Genomic DNA, 11540 nt, shown 5'->3' on the forward strand with positions numbered 1-11540 from the left:
GTGTATTAGATATGTATCACAAAGTTAGAGACTAGCTGGTGAAGAAGTCAAACACCTTGCAGCTAGAGAGCCCGGTTTTTGTAATAGTTTTAGCTCCCCGACAAGCTCTAAAAGGAGAGTCATTATTGAATTTACTGGATTTTTCAGGAGGCGGGTATACAACTTCAAACGAATGCTAATGATGACCTGTGTCTGGTGGACGTGTATAGAGGCAACTGTTAGCTGACATGTCGTACGGTACATGCCATACCAGCTTCGCTAGACAAGAATATGTCAGGGCTTTGGGTTACTTCTGAAGTTATTGGGTCCAAAAATCAGTTGCTGCAGCTTAAGGATTTGACTTTCATTGGCACAACAAAGGTCCTCATATTGCAGCCATTATGATCTGGTAAAGGGTTTGCATAGTTAAAATATTTCATTACACAAAACCTAGAGTTATTAAATCAGGTCGCAAATCAACATCCCAAAGTGATGATGTCTAGCAATGCTCTGATCTCTGAGGATTGTTTTGTTTTTGTTTTTTGGTTTTTTTTTCCCCTAAACTTTCAACAAATCACATGATGTGCCAGTCCTGACTTCACTAAATTCTCCAGTTAACACTCCAGACAAATTCTCCCGACGAAGTTGCTGTGAGCACGTTTCTTGAGAGCTGAGACAGGGATGTTTCCCAAGCCTTGTTTATTGGTTTGGGAAGACCGAATTACTCCAAAGTCTAGTCAGCACATTTGCATCCAAATTCTGAATGAAAAGGCCATTTCAGCTTCAATTTGGTGGTTCTGCAATTACCTTATTTGTTTTTATCTGAATATTTTTGGTAGGGCTACATCCCTAAAAAGAAATTTTTACTCATGGGATGTAAAGTAAAATATTTCAGGACTTTTGCCCTGGAGTTGTAGGAAGCTGTTACAATTTTTATTTAGATGCTTCACTCTAAATGTCAGCTTGGCTGTGTCTGAGGTACACTCTTGCTGTTTGGTTTTCTCACTCTCCCACTTCTCATTCTTCTAGTTTTGCCCCGTCCTCCTCCTCCTCCTCCTCACAATCCCCATCTCTCGCTTTATTTCTGTGTGTCTCGCCGCTCTTTTCAGCTAACATGTTTTTTGCTTTTTATTGTCTCTCCCTCCCTGCTCTCCTTTGGCCTGTTAAGCTGAGTCCTCTGACAAAATGGCTAATGACCAAGGTAAACTCCCCCTCCACACTTTGTCTTTCACTGCTGGCACTGCACCTCGTGCATCTCTCTTTCTAAAGATTTCCATCTTCTGTGCCGATGAAAACATGGGCTGCGTTAATGGCAAAATCAGTTTGTGACGTAGAAACTTTCAGATTATAATGTATCTCATGAGGGTTCGACAGAGGCATAAATGTGAGTAGAAGGGCCATATTTATTATATTATATTATATTTTTTTCCATTTCGAATCAGCCTCAAATCTTCCGTCGAAGCCAGGGCCTTCAGGCAACCAACATACAATTGACCCGGGATCTTCAGTTGGTAAGATTTTCCTCCTACCCATATTGTTCAACTGTCTTGTTTAGCTACCATGCTGTTTGTCCGACACTACAGCAAAGTTGGACTTTTAAAAAGATGAAAAATTACATCCCTTTTCTCTGACAGTGCATTTTGAAATCTGTAATTTGAGCTGATTGTTGGTTCCGCATTTTTTTTGTTGTAGTTAGGTGTGGCCTGACTCCCCAGTGTCTTTTAGAAACGTATCTAGTCTAATCCAGTCTTTCTCCTCTCGAGGTAAATCAGGGGTGGGAAGCAACAGTGAAAATCACATCCTGGTCATTGTCATCATCATCTCAGTGGGAGCCTTCACCATCATAGTGGTGGTGGTGGGGGCCTTCCTGTGCACACGGCGCACCACGTCCCATCAAAAAAAGTAAGATGCTCAGTCGCACCTTTACCTTTACTCTCCTCTTTTTGTTTTCTCTCTCAAACATATAACTGTTTATACTAATCTACGCCTCAGCTCCCTCCCGTGCCCCTTCTTCCATGTGCTTTGGCTAATTTGTCGCTTTCTCTCTCTAAATGAGGTCAGCCTTTCACCACTGACTATGTGTTCTCCTCTGCAGAAAGCGGGCTGCCTCAAAGTCCTCAAACGGCTCCCACAAATACAAGGGAAACTCCAAGGACTTGAAGCCACCTGATCTTTGGATCCACCATGAGAGGCTGGAACTCAAGCCCATGGACAAGTCGCCGGAGCCCAACCCAGTCATGACCGAAACGCCCATCCCCCGCACCTCGCAGGACATCACGCCGGCCGACAGCAGCCTGGACAGCAACCCCCACCTACAACAGAGGCGCAACTCCTACCGCGGTCAGTCCTGCCCAAGGGGGAAGATTTAATATTTGATGTTATGGGAAGGAGATCAAAGTGAAATGTCACCCTTGCTGCCTGAGCTCACAGGCATAATGATGCTTAAACTTGCTGCTGAAACTTCTTGGGTTTGGCTGACAGATAGGGAACTACATTTTGAGAGCTTCACTAAGAAAACAGTTGTTATTTTTATTTATTTATTTATTTATTTATTTTAGGCAGGCAATGTGCTAATAGCGTCAGGTTTGCTTCCAGGAGCATGACTAGAGGAGTCTTGGAGGATTTGGGATCGTGTTTTTTGTTTCACAGGCCAACACTTGTCTTCCCTGTTGTTTCTTTCTGTGATTATCCATACATCCAACATTTCATGCTTTTTCATACCTAATGCCCATTACCCGTCATGACCGCAATGCTGCAAGCACACACTGCCACTACTACAACTTTCTGAACTGAAGAAGGTTGAGTATGACACTGGCATTTAGAAATACAGTCAAAACCCAATGACATCAGGTTGATTAAGGATCCTGAGGTCTACAGATAAATCATTCACAAAAAAGAACAGTAGAGTAGCAGCTCTGTCTGATTGGCTGGTTTCCATCGTACCTTTTTAGGCCACGAATCAGAGGACAGCATGTCTACACTAGCAGGCCGGCGAGGGATGAGGCCTAAAATGATGATGCCTTTTGACGCACAGCCGCCTCAGCGTAAGTGTGTGTGTGTGTGTGTGTGTGTGTGTGTGTGTGTGTGTGTGTGTGTGTGTCTTTGGGGAGTGAGTGGGTCCACATGTTTTGATAAATGTGAGCTTGTCATAACAGAGAAACAGTGAGCAGTCAATTTGGAAAACCGGGAAATTAGAGCGCAGAGATACTTCAACAAATTACCATTTTCCAAATATATCTCATGCTATTTTTATGTCTACTCCAGGGAACGAGTCCATTTCATGCTTCCCATAAAATGTTCGTTTTTATTGTTTGTTTTTTCTAAATTTCCTCCCTCCTGGAAATGTCGACTGACTGACAGACAGGGAGACTATTCAAGTGTCTTTATTACAGAAAACTGCATGTGTGTGTATCTCACCAGCAATACTTCCACATCCTTCATCATTTATTACAGCTGGTTTAACATGTCATCCCGTTTTTGCGCGTTTGTGTGTGTGTGTGTGTGTTTTATGTGTGTGTGTATCCATGTCCATTTCCATTCACAGCTGTGATTAGTGCTCACCCCATCCATTCCCTTGATAACCATCACCACCATTATCACATGGGCAGCCTGGCATCGTCGACACGAAGCTACCTCTACCACCAGGGCAGCGGGCACCCACGCCCGCAGGCCTGTGCCACCCCCATCTCCCATCTAGACAGGGTGGACTCGACAGGTGAGACACTGCCACCTGCAGGACAGCAGAATCACAGAGCAGGACACGGGAGTCGGACCCGGTCATACCCATTCATTGATTTGTCATTTGCTCATTCAGCCACATGCGGCTGCCATCTTGTTACATTCACATTGTAGTTTTCCAAAGTGCTACTAACCCCTCTTCTCTCGCCTCCCTGTCTTCTGAAATTATTTTTGATGCCTTTCTCTACTCACCTCAACTTATACCAGAACAAACTAAACTTTACCAGAGATGCAGTCAGACATGGCAGTGATTTAAACTTTTTGCTGTCTGGTTGTTGCGTTACAGTGCTTGAACAATTGAGAGCTCAACTGTTAATGGTTCAGTTGACAATAAATATGGATTATTGTTTTGATCAATGATTAAACACTTTGTAGTTAAGTGTAAATAGTAGTTAAGTATAAACAGAACGTAAAAATACTAACAGTTTGCTGGTCGCAGCTTAAAAAATGTTGAGATTTGCTTGCTTTTTCATTTTAGCTGAAACTAATGCAGTTTCATACAACAGCCCAGTAATAAATCCTCCCTTCATGAAGGTTAAAATGTTCCATTTTTATTGAAATTGTTTCAGAGAGGATGATAATTTTGGAGGATGTAGTCTCCGGTGCTATTGAACTGCGTTACATTTCACAGAGAGGCGTTTCTGTTATTTGGCCTACCCTCGTTGATATAAATAGGGCGGACCAAATAATCAAAGCACCTGTCCGTATAACGTAATACAAATCATCAGCATCACAGACTGCAGCCTCCAAACTGAGCATAAAGTTGAAACGACACCTCTCTAAAACAGTTTCGACTTAACCTGAACATTATAACCTTCGTGAGGGAGAATTTATCGACGGACTGTTGTATGAAACTGCATTAGTTTCAGCTGGGTGTACCCAATAAAGTGACAACTGAGTGTTTATTTTAGGGCTGCGACTAACAGTGGTTTTTATTATCAGATAATCTGGCGATAAGTCATTTGGTCTTATATGATGTCTGAAATAAGTGAAAAATGCCCATCAAGTTGAGGTACAGTTTGCAAATTGTTTGTCTTGTCCAGACAACAGTCCAAAACACAAAGATATTCAGTTTACTATCATATGAGACTAAGAAAACTTTAAATGTTCTCATTTGATGAACTGGAACCAGGTCACTTATGGCGTTTTTGCTTAAAAATTATTTTAACAATTAATTGATTCTCAAATTTGTTGACAATTTTCTGTTGATTGATAAATTGATTATTCACTCTGATTGCATACAGAAAAGGGAGAAGCCACTTCATGTATTACAAAGTTGATACAGGAAGTTTCCCAGTATCAGAAGGATGAACATCTGTGATAAAGTCCATTACATGATAGGTTCTTGCACTAAATCTGAAGCTGGTTGGCAATCCCTGGCCCTGCGAATGCAAAGGCTGAGAGCCTGTAAACTTCCCTGCTCTCTGTCTTCCCCCTCTACAGAATCGGTGAGGAACACCCCCAGTTCAGAACCCCTCCCTCCAGCCGCCGCCTCCTCCCAGGCCTCTTGCCCCTCGGAGATCCTGGCCGACCATGAGGGCAGCTATCACGGCTCCACCACCACAGAGGAGGAGCCCAGCTACTCCAGCAACCTGCCCCCACACCGCTCAGCCCACCCGCACGCCCACGCCCACCCGCTCAAGAGCTTTGCTGTACCGGCAATCCCGGGCACCAGCCATCCATCATACGAGTCGCCTGCCCTGCCCAGCACTCCCCTGCTCGCTCAGACCGGTGAGGAGGAACGCGCACACTTCAAACACTCACACTTTTAACTCAGGTCTGATGACGATTAGAAAAAACAGCCTACTGTCATCCAAGCTGTTCCGACTGCGACCAGGAAAGACAGAGAATCTCAAATAAAATCAGTGGTTGACCGTAGTATGCAATAATTTTCATCCTCAAACCTCAATATCAGTCATTCAGAACAGATTTGTGAATGAAAATCAACAGGGAATCTGTGATTTGCATTATCATATCACACGCACCACAAGCTCCATTCAGTATCAGTTCCGGAGCTTTCGAGCACATCTTCCTCAGCAGATGGAGTGGAATTGTAGCCGTTCAAATTCCCGTTTTTCAGTTTTGCGATTGTTTTTATTTAAAATTCGTTTGAATCATTTTGAAACAAATTTTGCATTTGAAGCTTGTGTGATACGATGGAAAGCTCCAGAACTGCTCCAGAACTCACCTTGGGGTGAGCTTTTGTCAATTATGAAAACAGTTTTATATGTTTAGACTTTCATTTGATGTTTAATCGTGTATTAATCCAGCTGTGCTCGCTGTGAGGTTTGCTCTGATAAATAAAAATTTTTAGTGTATTAATTAAAAAACGACGAGTGAAGAACTTTAATTCGGGAAACCGCAAAATATTTAGGATTTAAGTTTTTAAGGATTTCCTAAAATAATGTGATAAGACCCAAGGTTTATACACAAACTGTAAATTCAGTCACCCTTGCAGATTTAATTTTGTTATAAAAGATGCAGGTATTTGTTGCCTTCGCTGACCGTTGTACTTTTGTGTTTTCAGGGCCTCCCACTCACCCCCACGTTGTTAAAACAGCCTCCATTGGAACACTAGGAAGGACCCGCACACCGATGGCAGTCACTGTGCCCAACGCCCCTGATGTGCCAGAGACTAGCAAGATGCTAGAAGATGTAGACAGCGTGAGTAGAGCGCCCCCCACTGGCTGCTTGTAGCGATGCAGTCTGTTTTAGTCTGTGCATATTTAATATTTATTCAGTCTTGGTTTTTAAAATTACACCAGTCACACATTCCTTCCAAATCCATGTCAGGTTTTTTTTTTTGGATCTGTATTATACAGTTACTTTCAACTGCACATCGGTTTTAACCATATTTTCTGTTTGTTCCTTCTCTCTTTTTATTCTTTCCAATTTCATTCTCACCCTTTTTGTGGCGTCGTCGGCTGCTTTTGATCGATTCATTTAACTCTTAACAACTGATCTTAACAAAACCCATAACCGGAATGAATAAATTTTTCCCACCTTTGAATCTTTACTCCATGTCCTAATCCTTGATTGGCTGTTGATCATATGCTGACATCGGCTTCTCTTTGGTTCTGGCTGTTTTGCTTTTGTCTGCTGCCTCATCTTGTTTTTGTCGTTCATGACGCCGCAGTCTCATTGACCCATCCCCCAGCTCGCTTCACCCCACCCATTCGACTCCCCCTGTCCTCTGCGAGAGATCCCTGACTGACCCTCTCCTCCTCTCCTTTCCTCTCCTCTCTTCTCCTCCCCTCCGCCCCTCCAGGTGCTTGCCTCCCTTGCCCCCTGCCCCTCCCCCGCCCCTCGCAGTAACCCTGTTCCTCTCCCTCAGAGCTACGAGCCCGACGAGCTGACCGAGGAGATGGCCCACCTCGAGGGCCTGATGAAGGACCTGAACGCCATTACCACAGCGCCATGAGCATGCACACACAACTGCGCACACACAGACACACTTTCTCTGTCCTCCGCACACACATACAGAAAGACACACACTCTGAAGTCAAACAAACACACCCAAACATGAACCTTGGGAGCTAGAGGCTGGTGGACACAAAATGGCTTCTTGTGCCCAAGAAAACTCTCACATCCCCCTGCAGAGAAAAAAAAAACAACAAAAAACTCCAGACTGAAACTTAGGAACTTTTTTTGGCTTACCTTGCTCAGTCTCAGGAAGGAGATTGCCATGAGAGGGAAGAAAAGTGATACGCTTCATCTTTTTATGAAGAACCATTCTCAGAGACAATGAACTTTAAAACATTGGTCGCTTTCAACCGGAAAATCGTGAATTTCTTCCTCAGCAAAAATACGTACGGTAGGTTTTGGTGACGAACACTCACTCAAGATGAGACAACAGTTGATTCAATGTCAAGTCGAATGGAGAAAGTAACAAAATATGCTGGTTTTGATGTTGGTGCTCATGCGGCGCAGTCTACACACAGTGTTTGATTAGTGTTTTCTTTGTGCATTTTGTATATCTATTGGGCAGTTTCAGTGAAGTGAATATGGGATATCAACCTCCCTTTACAAGCATACATTATTCATAAACATGGTTATTTTTTTGTTTTTGTTTTTGTTTTTACCCCCTTGTGTCATATATTGTGCCATGACTTTTTATTATTTTCTATATTATTGTATTATTTTTTTTACACACATATCCTTATATACATGTACATATGTTTTTTTTTTTTTTTTAATCTGCCTCATTCTTTTGATGTTTCCCATTGTTTCATTATTATTATTTGGGATGAAAGTGGGATTACAAATGAGTCCTGACGCTCAGTTTTCATATCAACAGGAGAGAGAAGCCTGATGGTTCACTACAGTACATTCTTCTCTGGCATTTTGTTGCCCCCTTTGTACATTAAAATGTCGTCTTTTTCAGTCTTTTGTTTGTTGCGGGAGCTCCGTTTTAAAAGCCTTACCAACGTGTTTGTATGTTGGATGGTCGAGACAACTCGGCCCTCCACGGATGTCGCTTGGAGTCGGAGCTGCCATGTCAGGTTCTGTATTATTCTGTGGGACTTGACAGTATCACAGGTCTGGTGTACCTAGGACTCAGGGCGCTGACCCCCCATCCCTCCTTGAAAAAATGGAAAAAGAAAAAAAAAAAAAAACCCTCACATTGCAGCCACTCAATCAATCAATCACGTGCAAAAGACAAGTTATCTTTTATATGAGAAGTTAGATCAAGTGTGTGTGTCATTTCCGAAAACCAATATTTGGTTTCAGACATCAGTACTGCTGGAGCACGTGTGCATTTTCCCCACAGCGGAGTGTGTTTGCTGTTTCTTCCTGCTGTTCTTCATCAAATTTCCACGCCCTGGTTCTTTTACAAATCTTAAAAGATGCAAAGATGTTGGCCTTTTGAATGGGACTCCCAGATTTTTTTTTTTTTTTTTTTACATGGTAGTTTTTGTATGAAGAAAAAAAAAAAAGAAGCTTGTTCTATACACAAATCGGATGTTAAAAGGAAAAAAAAAAGTTCATCCAAGAAACTAGTTTTTCATTACCCTCTTACCCAAAGAAATTTGTCATTTGCAATCATAGTAATTTGCTCTACTTTTGTGAATACCATGTTTCTCATAAATGTACATCGTCATGAATGTCAGTATAACTGTAAGAGATTTTAACTATGGATACAAACAAGGAACAAGTTTTGGGAAAAAAAAAAAAAAAAGATTGAAAACAAAGGGGGGAGAAAAAGGACCGGACTCCATTTGGGAAATAATCTATTGAGTTGTAAACAGTTGAACCTGTATTGCACTTTTTCACAATTTTTGAAAAGTACATTTCTTACATATCTTGTGTTTTAAATATCAAAAGCTGTTTGTGTAACGTAGTGTCCTAGGTAAGCAGCAGGCAGCTGGTCTTGTTTTTTATGGGTTTTTTTTTTTTTTTTTTGCTTCAGAGATGTTATGAATTTGAGCAGCCAAGTTTTTTACTTTGCAGCTCATGATGAGGAATTCTGTTGTTGCTTGTTCATGTACAGAGCTTTCTTTGCTTACTGTAGAAAAAAAAATCTGTGGCTTTTTAAAAAATGTTGAGAAAAAAAAAAGGTTTCAAAAAAAAGGATGTTTTTTTTATTGGTGCTCCTATACATTGTGTATACAAACTATTATGAATACTAACAAAGTAAATGTTTCTGCTCGTCTTCTTTTCATCAGACATGATCAGGATGCCCGTCAGGTCACTGAGCGGCAGTAGGATGCTACCAGTAATACACAGTCCAAAGTCTACAAGTATATACTGCAATATTACCCCGCTGTAGATAGGTCCTGTAAGTAGCAGGAAGGTCAGGTCGAGCTGAAGTGATTAATCAACAGAAAGCTAATCAGCATCAATTATAACAACAAATTATAACTTAAGCTTTTTTTTCTAAGGAAAAATGTGAAACAGTAGCTGGTTGCACCTTCTAAAATATCAATATTTGCATTTTTCTTATATTTTGAATAAGTTCCTGATGTTTTTATAGATCAAACAGTTAATTAACTGAGTGAGAAAATGATGAAATGATCACTAGTCAAGCCCTTAAGGACTGTTTCTGTCATTTTGGCTTAAAACACTAAATTGCCTTGAATGTGAAATGTTACAAAAGGGCAGCTGGCATTTTAGAGCTTTTTTAGCCTCACATCGTCAAAGAATCAAAGCCTCAAAGCTGTTGTTTGCACACTCACAAATTCTTAAAAGCCCATTTCATAATTGTAGTTTAGTGTCACTGACCTACCTCTTTGTAGAGTTACATGTACTTTAGCAGGAAGGTGCCTTTTTTTTTTTTTTGTGACAACCATTAATTGTTTGATCGGATTTCTAGCTCTGGAATTCTTATCATAGTCATGTGAAACTGGATGAAAACGGGCTTTCTGCCACAGCGGCCGACGGCGCTGACTCACTCAGCATTTGGCTGCTAGTCGGCGTTAATTTCAAGATCTGTTGACGTAGCTGAAAAGTCTGGCATGATTATTAAATTGAACTGCAAGGCATTTGAATAGCCCAGGATATTTAAAAATGCTGACCTGTACAAAGCTGGACACATGATGTTAAGTTAACAGAGATTTCTGGAAATGCTGTTAAGATTATCTGGCAGTGAACTTGAGTCCATATCTACACGTCAGCACACATTAAGACAGCCTTTGACTGTTGAGATACATTTGATGTCCCGTTGTATCATGTGAATGCAATTGAAGTTACAAAAGGGGCTTTAGTGTTTCTATTTTTATTATCCAGAATAGCTGGGTGGGGGGAAAAAAAACAACTAATTGAAATTAGTCACTAATCTACTCTGCTGTAATGTGTGATTTTATACCAGGCTTGACATCAGTGTGTTCCTGTGCAGAATCACCTCAGACTCCATGACAAGAAAAATGGAAAAAGTATATGATTATGAGACCGTTTCACCTCACTCCACTAAGAGGGAGTATCCATAAAATGTTGTATGTACTAGGTTTTTATCCACAGCTCCTACAGTCTCACCAGCATTTTGGCGTCAACGACCGTCATTCCTGCCCATTAAAACCGTGAATCTGAATCCATGAGCAGCAGTAGATGGCCTCTCTCGAGCCTCTCACTAAGCTGCCATCGTGGGCAATGTAGATCGGTGAATGATCCAGACGAAATATGAGAAAAAGCTGCTGAAGATTCAGAAAAAAGTTCTCCCACCCGTCCTCGTCGCTTCAGGTAGGTTGCAGGCAAACTGGCCCTGTCTGTAAATGAAGGCGAGGTCAATTAATGAAAGATATTTCTTGGTTAAGAACATATATGCTGCATTTTGTCATTTGTTGCAGAACTGGTCATACTTTACTGGAATCAGACAAATAAAATCATAGTTTAGTCTTATTCCTGTGTGATGTGATGTACCTCCATTCTTAAAATAACAAAAAATAAAGAAATAAAACCATATAACCACCTTAAAAAAACATTATGATCCACATTTTTGAAATGTAATGTTCAAAAGAGATGTTCCTCAAATACCTGTAAGATAACATTAAAATTACAAAGAGACCAGGGTGGAGAAGGGGGGGAAGTAAACCTGAAATCAAAATTAGAAAACTACACAAAGTAAGTAATTAATAGAACAAACCCCGGATAAAACTAATGCAGTAAAACCCAAAAGTCCTGCAATAACTTCTCCTTCACGAAGGTTTTTTTTTTTGTTGAAACTTTTTCGGAGAGGTGCGGATTCAACTGTCACCGTGGCGTCCGCGGCTTGTGGCGCCGTTGCCCTGTACCGTGTGATTACCGACAGGTGTTTTTCTACTATAGTGTCCAGCCCCTTTCGATCAGCGAGGACAGGACAAGTGACAAGAAAACACCTCCCCCCCCTG

The 11540-nt window shown here is 41.4% G+C and overlaps 1 protein-coding gene and 1 long non-coding RNA gene across 14 annotated transcripts in view; one reads left to right on the plus strand and one right to left on the minus strand.

Annotated features, from left to right (window-relative positions):
• neo1a (neogenin 1a) overlaps window positions 1–7905 on the plus strand; it is a 173005-nt gene extending 165100 nt beyond the window's left edge. For 5 of the 13 annotated variants that reach the window (XM_040127623.1, XM_040127631.1, XM_040127550.1 and 2 more), the window contains 9 exons: window positions 1148–1180; window positions 1422–1490; window positions 1743–1881; window positions 2075–2319; window positions 2931–3023; window positions 3524–3694; window positions 5161–5448; window positions 6245–6381; window positions 6986–7905. In XM_040127623.1, the coding sequence (XP_039983557.1) occupies window positions 1148–1180; window positions 1422–1490; window positions 1743–1881; window positions 2075–2319; window positions 2931–3023; window positions 3524–3694; window positions 5161–5448; window positions 6245–6381; window positions 6986–7138 (1328 nt within the window). In that variant the 3' untranslated portion in view covers window positions 7139–7905. Of the gene's footprint in view, window positions 1–1147; window positions 1181–1421; window positions 1491–1742; window positions 1882–2074; window positions 2320–2930; window positions 3024–3523; window positions 3695–5160; window positions 5449–6244; window positions 6382–6853; window positions 6964–6985 lie in introns of those variants that run through there. The other 8 variants (XM_040127589.1, XM_040127648.1, XM_040127560.1 and 5 more) reach the window with 7 other exon arrangements.
• A 1408-nt stretch (window positions 7906–9313) lies between these two features.
• On the minus strand, window positions 9314–11451 carry LOC120790262. The gene is made up of 3 exons (XR_005707526.1): window positions 11297–11451; window positions 10690–10919; window positions 9314–9522 (listed from the first exon to the last, which is right to left on the minus strand). It is a non-coding gene; the product is annotated as an uncharacterized LOC120790262 (long non-coding RNA).
• Window positions 11452–11540: the final 89 nt, after the last annotated feature.

The sequence above is a fragment of the Xiphias gladius genome, chromosome 1, assembly GCF_016859285.1.
Source record: "Xiphias gladius isolate SHS-SW01 ecotype Sanya breed wild chromosome 1, ASM1685928v1, whole genome shotgun sequence".
NCBI lineage: Eukaryota > Metazoa > Chordata > Actinopteri > Istiophoriformes > Xiphiidae > Xiphias > Xiphias gladius.